The 23,489-nt window shown below is 40.7% G+C and overlaps 1 protein-coding gene and 1 long non-coding RNA gene across 3 annotated transcripts in view; both read left to right on the top strand.

The window, feature by feature from the left end:
* anks1aa (ankyrin repeat and sterile alpha motif domain containing 1Aa) overlaps nt 1-23,489 on the top strand; it is a 96,832-nt gene that overhangs the window by 744 nt on the left and 72,599 nt on the right. For both annotated transcript variants that reach the window (XM_077600917.1, XM_077600839.1), the window contains exons 2-4: nt 18,547-18,627; nt 18,778-18,934; nt 20,135-20,197. In XM_077600917.1, the coding sequence (XP_077457043.1) occupies nt 18,547-18,627; nt 18,778-18,934; nt 20,135-20,197 (301 nt within the window). The remainder of the gene's footprint in view (nt 1-18,546; nt 18,628-18,777; nt 18,935-20,134; nt 20,198-23,489) is intronic.
* Nucleotides 52-4,230, top strand: LOC144074911 (uncharacterized). Its single transcript, XR_013300423.1, has 2 exons — nt 52-591; nt 3,805-4,230. It is a non-coding gene; the product is annotated as an uncharacterized LOC144074911 (long non-coding RNA).

Genomic DNA, 23,489 nt, shown 5'->3' on the forward strand with positions numbered 1-23,489 from the left:
TAGGCTGCTCTGGAGGGAGACGCTTTGAACTGAACAGTTCCTGTCTGTCCCGGGCACAATAATAGCCCATCCTATGTTAACGATGACCAACTTTCAATTTTATTCCTCAAATCATTGTCAGTGCTGGGCGAATGTAAGCGCATGCTTCTTTGTTAGCTGCCAGTCCGTTTTCCTGTTATGTGCATAATCCACTGACAAGCTATTGTTACATAATAACTACAACATAATGGTACACGTTCTATAAAAAAACCTAGCCGCATTATTAAATCACGGGTTAAGGTGAAGTAACACAGCAGTGCAACTTTCATCTGTCCAAACGTGTTGATTTCTGCTCTGAAGCTTTGTACTAGAGGTTCACAAGAAGAGAGAAGTCTTTGGTGAGGTAAACATTGAATGAGTTTTTAAATCACCATCTTAAACATGTTGTCTTCTTGATTCCGTTTATTTTGATACAAAGTGTCAAGTCTGCACATGCCACCTGCAGTCTGTCTTGCTGCCAGGAGTCAGTCTTCATAGATGCATGGTATGCAGCTGTAAATGGGCAACATTGATTTGATCCATGTTGGTCCAAACCGGTCTTCAAGAGCCCATGTGAGTCCTGTTAGTGGTCATCACACACACACGGACACACACGCGCACTGTATAGTGGTGGACCACCCGGGCCTGCAAGGCCTTCTCTGCTGGCCTAAAAATGTCTGTATCACAGACTAATGTTAATTACCATATTTTGTCCATGAATCCAAATTGTATGTCAGCTTTCTTTTATTGCTTTTCCCCTGGTTGCGCTGCTTCCAGATGTGTGTTTTCATATTTACCGTATTTTCACGACTATTCGGCGCATTGTATTTTAAGCCGCAGTGTCAGTAACGAGTGCTATTTCTGTATTTTAGACACACAAAGCACGCACTGTTTCATTAGACCCATATATATTATATATTATATATGGATGAACATCGAAACGCAATAGCGCTGGCTACCGGAAGCAGCCTATTTCCGGGTTCCGGTGCGCAGTGACTGCTGGGAAATATAGTTCTTGCACGCTACCCCCACACGCTAAAAACATGTTTTAAAAAGGCAACGGAAGGAAAACTGAGTTCGGTTGTACTTTATTTAGACATTTTACGACTCACTCACGTCATCATCACCCACAAATCCCTCAAAGTCCTCATTTTCTGTTTCCGAATTAAACAATTGCCCAAACGAGCCTTCAAAAAAGCCGGGTCCCCTCTCTTCGTTCTCAGAGTCACCGTCATTTCCATCAATCCATTCACAAATCGTAGCGTAAGAAGCCCGGCGCTGCCTGCCACTTTTTGTGAAGCCAGGCATGGCATATATATATTATTTATGGATGATTATCGAACCGTAATAGCGCTGTCTACGAAAGCAGCCACAGACGCTATTTCCGGTGCGCAGTGACTGCTGGGATAAATAGTCCTTTTGTCAATACACCCAGGTTGACGGCTGTGATAACTTTGCACTAATAATACCAATATACTACAACGGCGAACACACTAATTTGGTGCTACATGTACCAAATGCACGCTACACCCGCACACTAAAAACACGTTTTTAAAAAGGCAACGGTAGCAAGACTGAGTTCGGTCGTACTTTATTTAGCCATTTTACAATGTACTCACGTCATCATCACCCACAAAACCATCAAAGTCCTCATTATCTTTGTCCGAATTGAACATTTGTCCATCGAAAACGCTGAGTTTAATACGTTCGTCCAGGCGGCCAGAATTCATTCCCAAATGGTAGCTAGCTAGTAGCTAGCGTAACTATTCCAAGGCTGTCTTCCATGGTTCGCAACTGTGTTGATGCCAATCGCCAGGCCTCAATCCGTTCACAAATGGTAGCTAGCTAGTAGCTAGCGTAACTAGTATTCCAAGGCTGTCTTCCATGCTTCGCAACTGTGTTGATGCCGATCGCCAGGCCACAGTCCATTCGCAAATAGTAGCTAGCTAGTGTTGATGCCGATCGGCAGGCCACAATCCATTGGGTGTATTGACAAAAAAAAAACTACATATCCCAGCAGTCACTGCGCAGTACTTTATCTACGGGAAAATAGTAGAGTCGGGGGCTGCTTGCCATAGTTGTCCTATCGACGGATTTATTTTATTTTATCGTGATAACAATTTTAGTATTGGTCCATCTATAAAGCGCACTGGATTATAAGGCGCCCTGTCTATTTTGGAGAAAATTTCAGACTTTTATGTGCGCCTTATAGTCGTGAAAATACGGTAAGTATTTAACCAATCGCAATCAGTTCTGCAGGCCCTATAGCATGAAATAAGCTTCGATAAAAGTATCAGATTTCGAGTTGGCGACACTAAGGCCTTATCGCAGGCGGAGGGAAAGCCAGCGTTTTCACACAGTATGATTGGCAAATGATAGAGTGTACTAGCCAGTGCTCGCAAGCTGTATCTGTAGCAAGCTGCACAAGCAAATATATTGTTGTGTTGATTTAATATCAGTTTTGTCAACACACAATGGTTGAAGGAGAAGAAATGTATTTGGTTGCAGCTTTACCATCAAACCCATTTTCAAGCTGGACTTTTCAAGAAGGCGACCCGGCGGCGCCACCAGGCCGGCTTCTTGAAAAGTCCAGCTTGAAAATTTGTTCCAGATTCTTTGCAAAAATATCCAGTTGTGTCATGCCATTGTTTGGAAGGTGATGCTTTTTGCCAAGTTCTCAATTGCCTACGATAGGCGCCCCATTTTTCAAAGAGGGCTGGCTGTGAATCCGCATTTTTCACTGCCAGTGAAGGTGATAGAAGTCCATTTTGACTGGGAGGGTTCATTGACTTGCCAGCTCTCCCAATGAAAATGGATTTGACATCCAGTGCCGCCAATGGCATGGCAGCCAATGATCTAAAATTTACTACAAAACACAAGTAAACTCATTTAATTTGTTAGCTTGAAAGAGTTTTAAATTTACCTTAAATTTGTCTTTGTTTACCAGACATGTATAATACTTACCAGGAGTCATAGCATCATTTTGCGGGTACTGCATTTTCCCAAATTCTAAAATCATTGCTTGCTATAGGCGTCCAATTAATTTAAACTAGTACTCAGTTTTCAGTGCCACTGACTCTTCCAGTCAAAACTGATTGGACATCAAACAATGGTAGTTAATGATTTATGCCCTTGCTCCATTATGTATCTGAAAAATTGGTCATCCTCGACAGGTTGCACTAGTTCAGTTGTGTCCATGTGAGTCTTTAACTCATCAAATTACTTATTTCAATGTCATCTTTGCTGTGGTGTGTCATCAAATGCTAATGAACATATTTCAGTAAAAGCATCCTAGTCAAACTTAAACTGTTACTATTGTAAACCAGACGTGATCCATGCCTGGGCTATTTGCAGACCTTGCAGCGCACGAAAGTTTAATCATATTAAAACCTTCTCATCAGAAATCCAATCTAGAAACACAGTAGTTTAGGCTGTCTTGCCCAAGAGTGTGGGCTGAGCAGAGAAGTCTGTCACCTCTTTAGATTGATTAGTAGGAACTCTATGAAATTACTTTTCTGAATTAGTTATGGGCCCCATTGAACCAGTACATTTATTAAAATGTGGTCTAGTAATGTTTTACGCAGTTCATCTTGTAATATTATCTATGAAATAATTGCATTCCTTTTGCAATCTAGTTTATTATTGTTTATCTCCTCAGTGAAGTTACAGGTTCAGTTAAGATTAATGAAGCTACAGTCAATAATGTTTCCTTAAGATCTAACTTGATTCATTATTATTGTCTAACGCTGTCTGACGTGTGTTTTCTCTGGATTTTTGGTGTTCTAGGTGTGGAATGAAGTACATGTCAAGACCTGCACTGTTGTCATAAGCATGCATTTGTGTAGCTAGGCTCTGCGGAATGTCAAATTTCCCAGGAGACTTCACCCCACTAGTTGAATAGGAGAAGCACCAATAATGTCAGGTTTAATGATGCCCTAATTAGAGCTGGGCGATAAAACGATAATGATAACTATCGCCAAATAATTTTCCAAATAACACCTCCCGACCACCACAAAGAATGAGGGCACTGATGCGATGTGAACGGAAGTGCCAGTGGAACGTTCAGTAGAAGAGGATGGTAAAGAAAAGCAGTTTTTAGCATGGTTAGCAATAACACGGAATATGAACGCAAAAGGACAATAACCCAGCCAAAATTAGCAATTATGAAATGCAGGACAACACCAAGCCGACCCATTAAAAGATCCATGTTAATTCTCCCTGGCGTTTTCTTGCTTTCTTGTTTGAAATGACTGGTAAATACTTGTGCACAAAGAGGAGCCTGATTGAAAATGTCCTTAACCCACTGTCCTCATTTGAGGACAGCCTGTAATATTTTTTTTATTTGATATCAAGGAGTTTCCCCATGTTATCCTATGTAAATGTTATGAAAATGTTGCAAAAATCTACACAGTTTCTTTTTGTGAGGCTGAAAATAGTCTGGCTGCCAAAGGTGATGATGTCTTCAGTTGAGTATCTTATTTATTTTATATTGCACAGCAACATTTGGTTTGAATGCAAATATTTATAAAAATAAAGACGCCTGTCAATTCTTTGCAGGTTTAATTCTTTACTTTTCATACTGTGTGTTATCTTATCTTTATTCCACAACAGAACAACAAAATACTTTTAAAAATCATATTTTATATTATCGTTTCTAATAAAGGTAACATAGTTACTTTCATGAATAATGAGGAAAGTTATTTATTTACTTGTTAACAGAAGTTTGAAGTTTCAAATTTGAGAGAAAAAAGATTTGATAGTTATCGTGATAATTATTGATATCAACTGATATATTTTTTTATCGTGATAACAATTTTTGTCATACCGCCCAGGTCTAGCCCTTGTCCTTATAATTTAAAGATAAAAACATGGTATGTAGAGCTGCGCGATATGACAAAAATTGTCATCACGATAAAAAAAAATATCAGTCGATATCGATAATTATCACATCCGTTTGTTTCAAATTTCAAACTTCAAACTACTGTGAATAAGTAAATAAATTACTTTCCTCCTTATTCAAATATGAAAGTAATTATGTTACCTTTATAAGAAAAGAGAATATGAAATATGAATATTTTAAAAAGTATTTTTGTTGTTCAGTTATGCAACAAAGATAAGACAACTCCTCCTTACACTATGAGAAGTAAAGAATAAAACTTTTGACAGGCGTCTTTATTTTTATAAATTTGCCTTCAAACCAAAATCTGCTGTGCAACAAGAAATAAATAAAATAATCAACTGAAGACATCATCACCATTGGCAAGCAGACTATTTTCAGTCTCACAAAAAGAAACAGAGTAAATTTACCTCAAATATGGCCACCCCCCCCCCCCCCCCCCCCACCAAAAAAAATAAAAAGTTGGATGAACTTAACCCATTTGAAGGACATTTTCAATAAGGCTGCTCTTTGCACAGGTACGAGCAATGTTCCCTCTAAGCTGCGCGCGTGCAAAAAAGAAATGCAGTTCTTTTAAGATGGAATGGTTGTCCGAGTATGTGCAAATAGAAGAAAAAGCGGTGAAATTGGGTGAGATTTTTTCTTTTTCAAGTGAGAAAGGTCTACTCTGCAAAACATGCAGCAATGCCAAAGTAGCAAGTGAGTTTTCAGATAGAAAAATGTGGATTGAATGGAAGCTGGACTATCTCAAGCGTCACCTTCAGTATAAAAGTCATTTAAAAGCTGTCTAAACTGTACGAAGACTCAAGATGGGACAGGGGATTGGTACATTATTGCGGGAGAGCGCAAAAGACCGAGAGAAAAGGAACGAGCTGTCACACAAAACAAAATTGGACCCTGAACAAGTTAAAGGTCTCATTGACAATATTTTACTTGCCATCAAAATGAATGCATCAATGCTGTCAGTTCAACAAATCCACGATCACTTGGCAAAGTATGTGAGTATACCAGAAAGCTGGCGAAGCAAAAACTATGCCTTTGAATTTGTGAACTCAATCAATGAGATAGTGCAGAATGAGACTATGTGGAGTATTAAAAATGCACCCTGGCATACCCTGATAGTAGATGAGAGCACAGACATATCAGTACACAAAATGCTAGTCATATATATTAAATACAGGGAGGAAAATGATGTTAACTACAAAACTGCGTTTGGTGGCATCATCCAGCTGACAGCATTCACTGCTCAGGATATTGTGCAAGGAATTACAGACACTCCTCAACTTACGAACGCAATTGGTTCCGAGCGATTGTTCATAAGTTGAATTTGTTTGTAAGTTGATTTAGTGCTATATTTTGTATTATAATTTATGTTTAAGGCCTATATAAGTATATTGAAGGTTTATATAAGTGCATTTGTATGTTTAAGGCTTGTATAAGTAACACACATTGGTTTGTACTGAAAAAAAAAATTTAATAAAATGGAGAGAATATGTACAGTACTGTAGAGAGAGAGATAGATTTATGTATTAGAAACTGGCCAAAAGAAGCGACCTAATGACGATTGCACAGTTTTCTTCTTTTTTTCATCATAAATGATGCAGTAGCACTGTATGGCATCATTCAATTGATTTGCAAACTTTGTGCAACGTTCAATATTTGGGTCCTGCTGCTCGATCTTTCTGTTTATAAATGGTACTGAATGTGCAACGCTCACCACTTTCTGACGCGCATCAAGCTTCGTTATTATTGCCACTCGTTTCAAATGAAATGGCTTGCCTCTTCCTTCCAACTCCCTCAATAGAAGCCTTTAGCTTTTTACCAACCATATTCAATATTGGATGCATGAGATATTTAATGATACAAATGAAAAAGGTTCTTTGCACACTGGAGATACATTCACGCACTTCTTCTTCGTTGCAATGCGGAAGGTAGATGCTGGGTGAGCTGAGCTCTCACAGCGCCAGGCGTCGGTATTAGCGGCGGAAAGAAGTACTACTCCGAAAAAGACGCGAAATACAAAATTGGACTTGCGAACATTTTTGGACTTAAACGCAATTTGCAGACATGTTCGTATGTACCGTTGTTCGTAAGTTGAATGTTCGTAAGTAGGGGAGCGTCTGTACTCAGTTTAATAACTCAGGACTCTTCCCATGGCCAAAGCAGGACTCTCACATACTGTATAACATTTACACATCCCATTTTTCAGATTTGTGTCTTTTTTTAAGTCTTTTTTAAAGTGTACCAAATTACTTAGCGCCGGGCTTCTTACGCTACGATTTGTCAATGGATCGTTGCCGCCTGGGCGAACGTGTCTGCTTCCACGGTTGTTCGAGCTTTTGCCAAAGCCGGCATAATTTCTAAGGAGCCACATGGAAATGACGGTGACTATGAGAACGAAGAGGGGGGGGGGGGTATTTGGAAGGCTCGTTTGGGTAATTGTTTAATTCTGACACAGAAGATGAGGAGTTTGAGGGATTTGAAGGTAAATTGTAAAATGTCTAAATAAAGTACAACCGAACTCAGTTTTGCTTCCGTTGCCTTTTTAAAACATGTTTTTAGCGTGTGGGTGTAGCGAGGAAGAACTATATTTCCCAGCAGTCACTGCGCACCGGAACCCGGAAATAAGCTGCTTCCGGTAGCCTGCGCTATCGCCAGCCGCTCGGCGCCCCCGCGAGCGCTCCCGCTCGGCGCCGCTTGGCGGCGCTCGGCGCTCACAAAGGGTGCTCTGCATTATAAGGCGCCCTGTCTATTTTGGAGAATATTTTTGACTTTTATGCGCGCCTTATTTTCTGTGCTATGCGTGTAACTCAAATTTTCCTTTCTCGTCTAACCCATTTTTCAAAACAGATTTTTTTAATAGGGGAACAATTGTCTTTTGGTTCTAAACAAGCAGTTTAGGGCCCCCCTGCTTGTAAATAATAAAACAGCTTGTCAATAATATAACAGCACCCACCTGCAAAAATTTCACACGAGCAGTGGAAAAAGTTCACATGCACAGAAGACGAAAACATGTCACAAAATGGTAGCCCATGGCAGGAAACAAAACAGACAAAGTCATTGGCTTTTTCCTCATTTATTTTACATCACATAATCAAAACGTTATCTGCCCTTTCGGGCAGCTGTCAAAGCGTAATTAGCTCCCCGAAAAGAGTAGTTGGCTGCCCCGGGCATTTGGGCAGTCGTTAATGTTGAGCCCTGTAACCAGACTGCCTATTGAGAGTGCCATCCTCATTAGGCTCCCCATTGGACAATACAAGTCTGCAGTATTTTGGGACAGGGTCAGCAGAAAAAGAGTTTTGCTGGATTCTCATTTATTCTTTTACAAGGCCACTTTTTAAAGTATGGAAGCATATTGCATTGACTTTAAAAATAAAAAAAGCCCTTATCGTTTTCAAATTAATTTATTTTTGGGGTTGTTTTTTGAATATTTTTCCCAATTCTGTTTTTCTAACAAATTTATTTTGAGGGTTGTTTTTTTATTACATTTTTTTAATTTAGATTTTTCTGTGTAATTTATTTTTAGGGTTGTTTTTGAAATTATTTTTTAATTCTCCGTTTTTCTGATTAATTTATTTTGAAGGTTTACATTTGCATGCCTACCCAAGTCCAGCTTCGCAGTTGCACACCGTGTGGGCTCAGTATTTTCAATAGTCCCCTGGTCCTCTGCCTGAATGCATTTAAAATGCATCATCTTTTATCCATAGACAAAGCAAAATCCATTCAACTATTTTTGAACAAACATTGCAATATTTAGCAGATATGAATTGGCTTTTCTCCTGAAGATGTGCGCAAGTTGCCTGGATAAGGCTCCATTCATTCATTCATTCATTCATTCATTCATTCATTCATTCATTCATTCATTCATTCATTCATTCATTCATACGAAGTACCAAGAGTACACAGCACTTATCAATATGCCTCCTCGGAATAAGCGCAAAATGGACCGAAAATTTGGATGAAACTTTTAAGAAATCGAGACATTAGCAGAACTTTATTGTTTCTTATTCGCCGAAATATCCCATGTTGACGCCGTCCCCAAAAGGAGCGACATTTGCACATTGCACAACACGCATATGCGACTTCAGCGTGACACATGGTGGCATTACTGACTGTAAAATGCACGTAGAGGGACCCGAACACAAAGATAAACTTGTTTTCATTATGCTGTACTTTTTCAATAGTTTGCAAAAACTGAAACTAAGACTTTCAAAAACATTTCAATTAATGTAAAAAAATATATTAACAGTTTGATTTAAATGATCCTACACTTCCTTTTTTTAGATTTTATATCGATTTTGCGTGAATCATATTCGGAATTGGGACAAGGGTACTCCTGAAATGGGGTCGACGGAGGTTGGCAGCTGTAGTTCCATTGACCAACTTTTTGTTACGATCGGGGATGGAGGACCCCAAAGCAGGCAAGGGCAGCAAGTCTGGTTCTCGAATCTTTATTAGAATCGTCCAAGAGACGGGCAAAGGCACAAAAGGGAGTAGCGTAGGCGAGTAGTTAGTCGTGGAAGGGAGGTCGGTAACCGTGAAGTATGTCGTGGAGTCCAGAGTGGAGGGTGCAATGAGCGAGAGCAAAGTCGTTGTCCTTGGTCCGCGGTCGTGGGGTTGAGCGTGGTCGGAATCCTGGGAGCAAAAACAAGATGTCGTAGATTAGTAGAGGCAGGCAAGGAGACAATACAAGAGGGTACTTAACAGTGAACGGATTAAGACGATCTAGGCTTTAGATCAGGGGTCCCCAAACTTTTTCCTGTGAGGGCCACATTACTTTTCCCTTCTCTGATGTGGGGCCGGTGTCAGTTTGTAACAGAAAAAGTGTGACGATCGTAGGGGAGCTTAAAAAAATTATTGTTTTCCAGAAAGCCACACATAACCAAATAACCCTTTCCAGGTTCTTTACAGAAAAAAAGTCAGGAAACAAATAATAACACTATTAATGAAATAAATAATAACTAAATAACCCTCTCTGAGTTCATCACAGAAAAAACAGGAAATAAATAACACTATTTATGAAATAAATAATAACTAAATAACTCTCTCTGGGTTCTTCATAGAAAAAAAAGCCATGGAACATTAACTTTCTGTTGTGCCATGCACAATCTTCTCCCTTTGCTCTGAAGTTTATGCACGACACCACAACCTTCATTACAGAATCCCACGTCAACATTTTGCAGCACAGTACTTGCTGGTGAATTTGGCAGTGGACTCGTAGCGGGGCGGTGAGACCCCTTTTTTCCAACTCCCGGTTCATGCGTCCCATTATTAGACCGCGAGTTTCGGCCACCATGCTAGGAGCCCCGTCAGTCGTGATGCTAGCTAGCTTTGACCAGTCCAGGTCCAACTTCTCCATGGTTTGGCACACTGTCAAAAATATCCTCTCCTGTTGTAGTCCCTTTGAGACTTTGGAGGGCTGCCAGATCCTAGCAAATCTCAAAGTTTGCGCTAACTCCACGAATAAAAATGAGCAGTTGCGCTGTGTCTTGCACGTCCGTGCTTTCATCCAGTGCTAATGAAAAAAAGTCAAATTATTTTGTCTTCTGCTGCAGCTGGGCATATACATTACTCCCGATTTCTTCAACGCGTCTGGTCATTGTACTCACCGACAGACTTACGGCATTAGATGCATCTTTCTTCTCGGGACACACTTCCTCCACGACAACATCCATACATTTCTTAAAAAACTCTCCGTCAGTGAAAGGCTTACCGTTGCTTGCTATCAGTTTAGCAACCCGAAAGCTGGCCCAAACGGATGCCTGGTTCAGCTCAGCTTGGCGTAGAAATGTAGTCTGCTGAGATAATAGTCCAACTTTTAGCTTTGAGAGTTTGTCTGCTCGTATTTGGCCTTGCACGCTATCGTACTTGTCTTTGTGACGGGATTCATAGTGCCGGCGAAGATTGTATTCTTTGAATACTGCCACTGTCTCTTGACAGATGAGACAAACAGCCTTTTCTTTGCATTGAAAAAAATAATAATCGTTTGTCCACTGCAGGTTAAATACCCTGCATTCTGAATCAATTTTTCTCTTAACTAACCTTTTCGCCATTATTCCGTTCTCAAACAAGTTCAGGTTGCACAGTTTTTATATGCTTGAATAGCATCGCAATAGCGATGGTACCAGGGCTCCGCCCTCACCTGCAATCGTCCAGATGTCTCGCTAACACTCTGCTCACGCATGCAACGGTGGAATGCCCGCATGCATCAAAGGCAAACACTCTCCCCGCGCGTGTCTCCAAAGAAGCAATGCGAAGGCCCGCTCCACTGGGATGATTTGTGGACTCAGCAGGGGTGCAATGAACCAAACACAAGATTAAAACGTCCCAGTCTTCAAGGCCAAATAGGAAAAAAATCCGATAGCGTCTCTGGTATTGTTCAGAGGGCCGGTCCAAATGTGCCGGCGGGCCGTATCCAGCCCGCGGGCCGTAGTTTGGTGACCCCTGCTTTAGATATTCCCCACTGGCTGATGAATCGCACCTGGAAGCGTTTGCGTGATTAGGGGCTGGGCCTGTGATTTGGTGGGAGGCACAACCAGCCACCAATCTGATCCGGGGCCTCACACTTTTGCCTGAAATACACTTAGAGGAGGAAAGAATACCACTCGAAGTAAACTGTTTTCACGAGTGTAACAGGAGAGCCATTGTCCAATCATCAGCTGTATATATTTCTCTCATGAAAAAGGTCTCAATTTAATTTTTCCCAGATTGATCTGTGTAGTACATTTGCAGCGGAACAATCAGTCTGGCATGCCAGGTTAGTAGCATATACAAATCATCTAAACTCCCAAATTGGAGATTCAAATTTGAAAGAAAAAACATTATAGTTATTTGGATAATGATCTATATGGACAGATATTTTTTTATCGTAATAACAATTTTTGTCATATCGCCCAGGTCCAAGACAATGGTACACGGTCGATTGGTCACCGGTCTTTTGGTCATCGGTCTTTTGGTCGCACGGAAGGTTATTGATATTTACCATTTAAATCGTTGCTCAAATTCCCTAAATATAAACTGCGAATTACTATTTAGTCATACTTAATGCCCTAGTAATTATTAGGCTAAAGAAAAGCTCCAAATTTCCCAGACTTTTATTGTTTTTTGTTGGAGAACTTGTTAAGACCCTTGAATGACGTAGCTTCTTAAAGGGACAACCCATGTAGATACAAACTCTTATACACTCACACGTCGGCTCAGTGAAACTGCTCATGGCCATTGTTGGCTTTTATTGATGCGTAAACCATGTTGTTTTACCTTGTTTTGTCGCCGGTCTTTTGGTCGTCGGTCTTTTGGTCGCCGGTCTTTTGGTCGCCGGTCTTTTGGTTGTCGGTCTTTTGGTTGTCGCGGTCCGGGCGACCAAAGGACCAGCGACCAAAAGACGTCGAAGACCGGCGACCAATCGACCGCACACGCAAGACAACATACAGTGCCGTGAAAAAGTATTTGCTGATTTCTGTGTTTTTTGCACATTTATCGCACACAGGTTTCAGACCATCAAATAAATTTTTATGACACAGAGACAACCCACAGAAAGTGAAAATGCAGTTTCTAAATGATGATTTTATTTACCAAGGCAGAAAAATGTACAAAATTGTGAAAAAGTAATTGCTCACCTTTGTGAAATCACAAAATAACCATGGCCAATCACAATCGTAGGAAAACTGAGTTTAATTTCACAGGCCACACCGACACCTGATTACCACAAAATGTGTTGAATCAAGAAAGCACTTAAATAGAATGTGTCAGGCAAAATGAAGTAGGGTACAAAATCAGAGAGGATCATGCCACGATCCAAAAAAATGAGAGAAGAAATGTCAAAAAAGTGATGGACATCTATCAGTATGGAAAAAGTTACAAAGCCATTTCCAAGGCTTTGGGGCGCCACTAAACACTGCCATTATCCACATAGGATAATCTGGAGGAGCTTGAGGACCATTTCGGGCCATGGAGGGAACAGTGAGAGAGACCCGGAGTCCGGCTGCAGGGAGTGGGCCAATGAAGTTCTTTAACAGATTCAGTCCTGCCCCCACTCCCCTGACCCCCCAGACCAGAAGCAACGCTCCCCCCTCGTTTTCCTCCTCCTCCTCCTCTTCCTCCCCCTCTTCCACCGGTCTCTGCATTACTGTCGATCAGGTGATAAAACAGCTAAAGAAGATCGAGGCAAGGAAGGCTACCGGTCCAGACGGCCTCAGCTCCAGACTACTGAGAGAGTGTGCGGATCAGCTTGGTCAAGTGATTCTGCATATTTTCAACCTCAGCCTCAGTCTGCAGAAGGTCCCCACCTTGTGGAAAACTTCCTGTGTGGTCCAAGTTCCTAAGACTGCGTACCCCAGGGAGCCAAATCACTTCAGGCCGGTAGCATTAACCTCTCACCTGATCAAGACATTGGAGATAATCATCCTCAATCACCTCAGCCCCCTGATGAATGCAGAGCTGGACCCTCTGCAGTTCGCCTATCGTCCAGGCATTGGTGTGGAAGATGCTACCACCTACCTGATGCACAGGTCTCTTTCACACCTGGAGAACACGGGAAGCACGCTGAGAATGATGTTTTTTGACCTCTCCAGTGCGTTCAACACCATTCAGCCGGTCCTACTGAGAGGGAAACTGGAAGAGGCTGGAGTAAGGAACCACCTAGCCGCATGGATCATCGACTTCCTCACTGACAGACCACAATATGTGAGACTCCAGGACTGTTGGTCTGATGTGGTAGCTTGCAGCACGGGGGCCCCACTAGGTACAGTGCTCTCCCCACTCCTCTTCTCCCTCTACACATCGGACTTCAAACATAATACAGACACCTGCCACCTCCAGAAGTTCTCTGACGACGCCGCTATTGTTGGACGAGTGACGGACGGGAACGACCTGGAGTACAGGGGAGTCATCACAGCCTTTGTTGACTGGTGTAGGCAAAACCACCTCTACATCAACACCAGTAAGACAAAGGAAATGGTCATCGGTTTTCGGAGGAATCCTCAACAGACCACTCAGGTGAACATCCAGGGTACAGACATTGAAATCGTGGATAATTTTAAGTACCTGGGTGTTCACCTCAACAACACACTAGACTGGTCCACAAACAAAGATGCCCTGCACAAAAGGGGCCAGAGCCGCCTCTACCTACTGAGGAGTCTACGGTCCTTTGGGGTGTGCAGGACACTGCTGAGGACTTTCTATGACACTGTGGTGGAATCTACAGTGTTTTATGCAGTGCTCTGTTGGGGATGCGGGAGCACGGAGAGGGACAGGAACAGGCTGAATAAGCTGGTCAGGAGGGCCAGCTCTGTTCTGGGCTGTCCTCTGGACTCTGTGGAGGAAGTGGGAGAGCGGAGAATGCTGACCAGGATGATGTCCATCATGGACAGCACCTCCCACCCCCTGCATGAGTCTGTGGAGTCCCTCCGAAGCTCCTTTAGCAATAGACTGCGGCACCCTCATTGCAGGAAGGAGCGCTTCCGCAGATCCTTCCTCCCATCAGCTGTCAGGCTCTTTAACAAAAAAATGGCTGAGTGTTAAGACCTACCATATGCATGCATGTACATTTATGTGTATGTATGTATATATGTGCTAAGCAACATGCTTATTTATTTATATATTTATTCATTAACTTAGTTATTACCTATCTATTTATGTCTAAAATGCCTTTCCTATTCCTGCATCCTCACCCTCTTGCTACTGTGACAACGAAATTTCCCGAATACGGGATGAATAAAGTTCAAATTTCAAATTTAAATACTATTGAAATGCTGTGGTGCGAACTGAAACGGGATGTTCATGCTAGAAAACCCTCTAATATTGCAGAATTAAAACAATTCTGTACAGAAGAGTGGGTCAAAATTCCCACAAAGCATTTGGAAGGACTCATCGCTAATTATCGTAAATGCTTGATTTCAGCTATTGCTGCCTAAGGTGCCACAACCCGTTATTAGGTTCATGGGGCAATTCCTTTTTCAGTGGGCCAGACAAGTTTGTAATTTTTTCTGCCTTGGTAAATAAAATCATCATTTAGAAACTGCACCTTTTATTTCCTTGGGATTTTTCTGTGTCATACTAAAATTGTCTTGATGATCTGAAACTTTTGTGTGTGGTAAATATGCAAAAAAAACAGAAATCAGGAAGGGGCAAATATTTTTTCACGGCACTGTATATGTATGTTTTTTCTCTGTATTTATAAAAACACCAACTGATGCCCTGCGATTTTGGTCTGGAAACAGTAGCTATCTCATATAGACTCAACAAAAATTCAAAATCTAAAACGTGACCTAGCACTTATATTTTTAGTGGCCAACTACTGTAGGCTTTAAAATTTAACTGAAACCGAGGTAAGCATGGAAACAATAAATAGGCTTCTCATTATTTTCCTCATGAAATTTTACATGTTCCTTTTGTCGTGCTTTTGAAATCAGAGATTAAAGACTTTGGGGGGAAAAAAAGACCTGAACTGTAAACTGATGAGATCATGAATTCATCTTGTGGAGTGGTGTCAGGACATGTGTGTCACAGTTATCTCAACTACTCATTGTAACTGAGTTATTGGATTGGATAACTTTATTCATCCCGTATTCGGGAAATTTCATTGTGGCAGTAGCAAGAGGGTGAGAATGCAGATACAGGAAAGGCATAGTTACAAGTTAGACAATACAGTCGCAAAGGCCGCAGAACAACAAAGCACAAAGTATAAAGCAAAGCAAAGTATATGGGATCATTAAGAATCACCAAATCAAATCATTATGACAGAAAAGCAGCAAAAACACAAAACGAGCAAGAGCGGACGGAGCTACCGCCACTGGCTGCCAATTGAGCGGCGCCATCTTGGTTGCGTTAGCAAAAACGGATACAGACTCAAGAAAAATACGTTGTAGAGTTGGATAAAGCTGGAACCACACACAGGAAGTCTTCCACAAGATGGGGAACTTCTGCAGACTGTGACCGAGGTAGAGAATATGCAGAGTCACTCTTCCAAGCTTATCCGCACAGTTCCTCAGTAGTGTGGAGCTGAAGAATCAACAGTAGCAGAGTAGAACCCCTCGACTCCGTTTCCAGCCTGGTAAGCGCCGGCAGCTCTTCCATCTTATCCCATGATGGAATGGTTGGTCTGAAGCGTTGCTTTTGTCCAGCTCCGAATTCGCTCGCGATACAATTAAAATTTTGAGATGTGACTAAGCCAGGTGGCCATGACATGAGAGGCTGTTTATCATTGTAGCGCACACAGGTCATACCTAAAAGTCTAAAATGTAGTACAATAATCCCTCGATAATCGCGGTTAATGTAGACCAGACATGGCCGCGATAAACGAAAAAACGCGAAGTAGGGTCACCCCTATTTAAAAAAAATATATATATATACTTTTTTTTTAACTTCAGTGCTGAGTCCTAGTAGCAAGCGGAGGACGGGTGAGTGGCTTCCGCTTGTGAATTTCAGCGTGGATTTTCACATTTTATGAACTTTTAAAACATTTTTTTTACTTCAGTGCTGAGTTCTAGTAGAAAGCGAAGGACAGGGGAGTGGCTTCTACTAGCGAATTTCAGCGTGAATTTTCACATTTTTATGAACTTACAAAAAAAATTATTAACAAAAAAAATTCCCCCAGAAAAAAATAACGCGATGTAGTGAAACCGCGATAGTTGAAGTCGAGATATTCGAGCGATTACTGTACGGTGGTACGTCGAGATACAAGCTTAATGCGTTCCGGGATTGAGCTCGTATGTCGATTTTCTCGTAACTCAAACGAACGTCGAGGTACCACTGTTCTACAAAGTGGATGGCTTTTGGCCATGGTAGAATGGCCTCTTGCCGCCATCTGGCGGACGAGTGCGGTTAATACATCTCCCATTATAACGGCCTGGAGGGAACTATTTCAGTGGCGCAGGACACATTTTCATATGCTTTATTTATTTTAAGACATTAATAAATCATTTACTTCTAATTTTCTCTCATTTTTGCGTGTTTCCTCACATCTTTCATACAAAATTGCCACACTTTGACCAATTTTAAAGGGTTTAGTTGGTAGTTGTGTGAGGACCGTGGAACGAATTAGAGAATTTACATATAAAGTACTGCTCTACTTAGGAAATTTTCAAGTTATGAAAAAAGTTCTGTAACCAATTAATTTCATACGTAGAGGTATATTCAGCTGTATTTTCACGCCTAGAGGGCACACCGACTGAAAAGGCGCTGTCTCAGTTGCGTGTGTAATTTCTGTATTTTGCTCATACATGAGACCCAATGTAGTTGGATGGTAGGACCTCCGCGGCAGATGCTCCACCAAACCCCAGAGACCGACTCATCGAACCCATAGGGTTCGACCGAACGCAGGTTAAGAACCCCTGTACTAATCCAAGTGAGATCAGCAAAGTGGAGCGGCCTTGTTCCGTCAGAAGTGTGGCTCATTGCCTCGTTTCATCTTTCTCTTCTTTTTATTCTCTCTTAAAATGCACTCAAATTCATCTGGGCCCATTAAAACCAAATAATAAATTACCCTATTTACTCACATATGAGCCACCCCCGCGTATAAGCCGCCCCTTAAAATTGCCTTAAAATTGTTGAATTTTACAATTTCTCGCGTATAAGCCACCCGCTGATTCACAATTTTCACCTCCATATTCATGGTTTTAATAGGGAGTACAAATGTGTTACTTTGAAGGGAAAATCTTTACATTATTAGGGTCAATATCATCAGGAAGTTAATATGCCTGTTTGTAAATACAAAATCTCAAATTATTCAATTTTAAAAAAGAAAAAAGTATTTTGATGAGAACCTGATGCTTTTTAATGACAGAAATTACTATTTTCTTACCAGGAGTTTAAGATGTTGTGGCGGTCAAATTGCTTCTAATGTCGAATTATCTTGATTTTCTCAATAGTTTATATGACTGCAACAAGTGAGTTTTTTCACCTTTTATGGACGTCAAAATAAATTTTGTTTTGCGTTTTATCTGTTTTTTAAATAAATGACCGTATTGGCCGAATTGTGTGCCATTTCGTCTTTGTCACCTTGCAATTTCGTGCATGTCGTCTTTTTATGCGCATATAAGCCATACCCTGGATTCAGTCATAATTTTTTGAGCAACAAATACGGCTTATATGCGAATAAATACGGTATATTTGAAAACTAAAATGGAAGATTGGATTTTTTTAATGCTTCTTCTGACGTAAGGCACATAAGGGGTTTTGTGTGTGTGCCTGTCTGTTTTGGCAGGTCACTGCGTGGTGTGGCTTTTTGACTCTCACAGTTTAAAATTTTTGCACTTTGTGTCCAACGTGTTCGCCAACCCCTGTACTATCTACATTCATATTGTATAGAATTTATCCGTTTGGTAATTGTATGACTGAGTACTTTTTGTGAGTGATTATGCTTCATAAAATGCCTTTTGTGCTTGAGACATAGCTGAGAATAACAAAGTTAAACAAACTGCGATTAGGTCATTTAAGCAACCTAATGATTTTTCTTCTTGGTTGGAAGCTGCAGCCTGTCACTTATCTGTAGTTTTCTTTTAAAACACCTTCATGGACTAGTCTGGGCCTTCACTCTTATATGGGTTTTTAGGTTTAGCTTTGATGTCTTATTCGTGCATGTATATCCCCCCCCAAAAATGCAAAAATAACGTATTGCTCTTTCTTTTGGTCAGCATCTGGAGAGGTCCCAATGTGAACTGTGTGGACAGCACTGGATACAGCCCGCTCCACCATGCCGCCTTGAACGGACACAGGTATTGCTTAATGCCACATCGAGGATATTTCTTCTCACATTACACGAGGGCTCTCATGGAAACATAAAGCCATTGCTTTTTTGTTTACAAATTTTGTGTATCACTCCCCCATAAAAATCTTACCTTCTTACCTACTTCTTTAACTGGCAGTGAAGTGGTGGAATTGCTCCTACGAAACGAGGCCTTGACCAACATAGCCGACAACAAAGGCTGCTACCCCTTGCACTTGGCAGCATGGAAAGGAGACGAGCACATTGTCAGGTTGCTCATCCACCAAGGACCTTCCCACCCCAAACTCAATGAACAGGTTGGCCTGCATTTACATTTTAGTACGTAGTTTGTGTTGGTCTTTGTATTGGACAAGATCAACTTTTCTCAGTTAAATGAAATGTTTCAACAATAATCACCTTTGCAGGGGTGTCAGAGTCATTGTAACTCAAGGAACATAATTTGATGTCATTTGAACAAATATGAAGAAATTAATGTAAAAAAAAATCGTTTGCGTTTTTCCTTTTTGTTAGTAAAATAAATTTCAAGGAACTAACTAACTAACTTACACACAGTTATGAACAACCTCAAATACCTCTGGGACAAAAAGAAAATCAGGACGAAATAAAATCATTGGATTACACTTAAAATATCGAAATATACATGGAAATTAATTTAAAGTATGAATTGACTCCTGAATGATACCAAATAGTGAGAACAATTTGAGATAAACACAATAAAAAAGTTATTGCCCGCTCACAGAGATCCTTCTAGAGATATCCTATACCAGCGATGGGCAAACTATTCCACAAAGTGCCATAGTGTGTGCGGTTTTTGTTCCAACCCATAAAGAGGACATCTTTTCACAAATCTGGTGTCCTACAACTGCAATCAATGGATTCCAGTCAGGTGCTTCTTGTTTCCTGCAGAAATATCATTGGTTAAACTGTCAGTGGGAGATCGGTTGGAACAAAATCCTGCACCCACAGCGGCCGTCCAGGACCGATTTGCCCACCCCTGTCCTGTACGGTATCTTGATAAAAGCCTTTGGATTAAATTATAAAAAAAAATATTAAATCGTTTTAGTGAATGCTGTGTCATTTGCTGTTTCAGTGTTGCATGTGTGATGAACTCAATGTTTTTAGGAATGGAGCTTGAGTGCCGTCTCCCATATGTTGCTGATACTCTGCTACCCAGAAAGGCTTTGACATCCAATTTGTTTGAGGAGCGCTTATTTGTGCTAACATTGTTAACAATATTTGTTCAGCCACTCACTGTACATGCAGAAATGACCCACTATGAGCATTGTACTGAAGATCTCATCAAATCTTGGGGTCTTCCATTGTGGGCCATTTATTCTTAACTTCTCTCTACCCTAAACTAATCATGACATCAGTTTGGTCATTAATAGAGCCCTGCTAGGCATGTTCTAATATTTAGTTGTGAAAACCATTTATGTATTATTGCTATTTCTTGTTTGAATCAAAACATCAAGTTATCTTTTTTTCCTCCCTCCCAGAGCTCAGTAGACCATAAAGAGTTCAAACGCTGTGGGCCCTTTGACCCTTATATTAATGCCAAGGTGTGTACAACAGCGCTGCTACAATATTTCTTTTGTGAATGCTTCTCTGCTTTAATGCTGTCGACCTGCTGTGGGTGTAATGCTACTTCTACAAGCAGGGCCTGTCTCCTTCCAAACAATGGACCATTCAAATTCCTTTGTAGCTCTATCACTGGACTTTTGCTTGTTTACCCATGCTAGCAATCCTAAATTGTCTTGAGCTGCTTGTGCATTATGACGACGATACCTGCATGAGAGCCAGCCTTTTGATTGAAGCTTTTTCATTTGACTGCTATTATGGAGCATTTTAGAAGGCTTAGCTGATTTAAAAAAATAATTAGCACTTTTTTCAGAGCAAATTATGTAAGATTGTATTAAGTCCCAATTTCATGGATTTTTACACACCAATTAAATGTAATAGAATACTGCCAGAGTATTAAAAAATAAACAATCAAGACTCATATAGATCTATAACTGTTGAAATTATGCAGAAGATTAAAAACTCATTCATGTAATGTTGACATCGTTCATGCATCTTTTGAACTGCTTATCCATCCCCACAAGGGTCACTGGAGCATATCCCAGCTAACTACAGGCACTAGGCAGGGGACACTGAGTTGGTGGCTAGCCAATCGCAGGGCACAGGGAGACGGACAACCTAGGGAAAATGTAGTGTTCAAACAGCCTACACTGCATGCAGCTTATCCTGCATGTTTTTAGGATGTTGGATGAAACCGGAGTACCCAGAGAAAACCCACACACCCAATGGAGAACATACAAACTCCACACAGTCAGGACAGACCTGGGATCGAATCCTCTACCCAGAACTCTGACGCCACAAGAGTAGAGCAGCCAGCAGAGGGCGTATGTCTCAATAGAAACAGAGTGTTGACGTGTTCATTGGTTTTATAATGGAATACAAAAATTAAAGTGAGTCATAAGACACAAAAACATCAGATTGTTCCCTACAAGTTCAAACCAGAGGCTGAAGCACCATAACCAATATCCTTGACTCAGAAAAGAAGAGAGACAGTTCCGGCACGGAAGCATCGTTGGGTCCATTTACGACGATTGAAAACCGAATAATTTATCATCTGAAATTTAAAACTGGGATTTTCATTGGTGCATTTTTGGCGATGTTGGCTGGGGAAACAACGCCGGCCGGCTGAAGCCTCGTTATTTTGTTTCCACTACTGTTGAGTAGGGCAGCTAGCCCACAAGATAACCATCTATCACCGGTATATTTTAGAGGAATTTTCCCTCAAAACAACCCAACTCTAGCCCACACGTTATTTGTCACTTGACCAAAGCAGTCTTAAGGATAATATTTGGATTAAAGCAACAGAATAGACTAGTGCCACTTTCTTGTCTTGTATGTGTTCAGTTCACTGCTTGGTTGGAGGGATAAAAAAATGGAGGCTTATATTGTCAATGTTCATGTTGTTCCAGTTTTCTACACATCGAGTATTAACCATTTTCCGATAAAACGAAAACAACTAAAACACTGGCCTTCACAGTAATACAATTAAACGGAAGAGGATGTAGTGCACAAACAGGCTGCATACCAGTGCCCTCACTCGGTAACAACTGCAGTTTTCTGGCCATTAGCGAAAATGGGTTAAAACTGATTTTAGCACTTTTTGGTTTATTTTACAAAGTAAAACCTATAGGCTATTGGCTCAGTGAAGTCCAATTTATTGAATTCAGTAAAGTGTTGTAAATAGTAATTAACAGCAGTAAACATTTATCATGCTCACTAGTTGCCAATGGTAAATTTATTCAAGTATAGTATTCATATGAACAATAAAGTTGGCTGAATTAAAAGTTATGTGTTGAGGTCAATTTCTAAATTACTATAATTTCTAAAGAAACCCCATTTAAAGGACCCAGATTATTTGTATAACGAGGTACAAAAATTGACCGTTAATCAATGATCATATTAATCAATTATTCAACTCCTATTTTGATAATCTATTCACTTGGAATTCAACAGGAAATATTGTCAGATTTCTCTCATCCTCCCTGTTTGTTTGATTAAAATGAAACATTTTAATTAATTCATTCATCTTCCATACCACTCATCCAAGAAAGGGTTGCAGGGGTTGCTGGAGCCTAACCCAGCTGTCTTCGGGTGAGACTACACCCTAGACTGGTCGCCAGTCAGTCGTAGGGCACATAGAGAGACAAACAATCATCTGCATCCCCAATCATACTGCCACCAGTGGGAATTGAGCCCACACCTCCCCACTCTAAAGTCAGGCGAGTGAACCACTACACCACGAGGCAGCGTGAAATATTTTAAAACTAATATTTTTATTTCTTTTGACAAACCGATGATAAACATTTTTGCCTATTTTCTGACATGTTAAAGACCAACACCTAACTTGATAAGAATCAAGTTATTGGATTGGATTGGATAACTTTATTCATCCCGTATTCGGGAAATTTCATTGTGACAGTAGCAAGAAAAGGCATAGTTATAAGTTAGACAGTACAGTCAAAGGCCACAGAACAACAAAGCAAAAGCAAAAAGCACAAAGTACAAAGCAAATCAAAGTCAATGGGATCATTAAGAATCACCAAATCATTAAGACAGAAAAGCAGCAAAAACACAAAACGAGCTATGAGTTTCGGTAGCAAAAACGGTATGTTTAGTCATTTCATTTTCTGCCTTTAAAATGTCAAATGATAAAGTTTTTTAAATTAAAATAATAGAAATTCAATCAGGTTTTCTTCATAGCCCATTCATCAATAAATTAGAGGAATATAATGGACAGATAAATCGATCATCATAGTTGTCTCTAGTCAGCAAGAAATATTATTATATACCTATGTGTCATAGTATCATAATAGCGTTTTTATCCACTGTCTATTGCATAGCCGGTATACCACTAATGAGTGAGCTGAGTTCAATAGATGTTGACAGCAAGATACCATTAAACGCTGCCTTAGCCCTCATAGTATTGCTAACAGCCTTGCTATTAGGTTATGGCTTCTCCACCAGTGTTAAAATACATTAAAAGTGCTCAGTTTAAATGGCCGCCTCTGAATTTATTATTACAATTAAGTGGAATGTACATGTAAGCAGAGAATGGTTGCAGACAATGTCATTGCAATTTATGAACACGCTTAACCCAAAAAGCCACTGTGTCTCTTACTTACTATGTAGATCAGGGGTGGGCAAACCGGTCCTCGAGGGCCGCTGTGGGTGCCGGTTTTTGTTGCAACCGATCCAGCAAAGACACTTTAACCAATGAGATTTCTGCAGAAAACAAGAAGCGCCTGACTGCAATCCACTGATTGCACTCGTAGG

Source organism: Stigmatopora argus, chromosome 1, assembly GCF_051989625.1.
Source record: "Stigmatopora argus isolate UIUO_Sarg chromosome 1, RoL_Sarg_1.0, whole genome shotgun sequence".
NCBI lineage: Eukaryota > Metazoa > Chordata > Actinopteri > Syngnathiformes > Syngnathidae > Stigmatopora > Stigmatopora argus.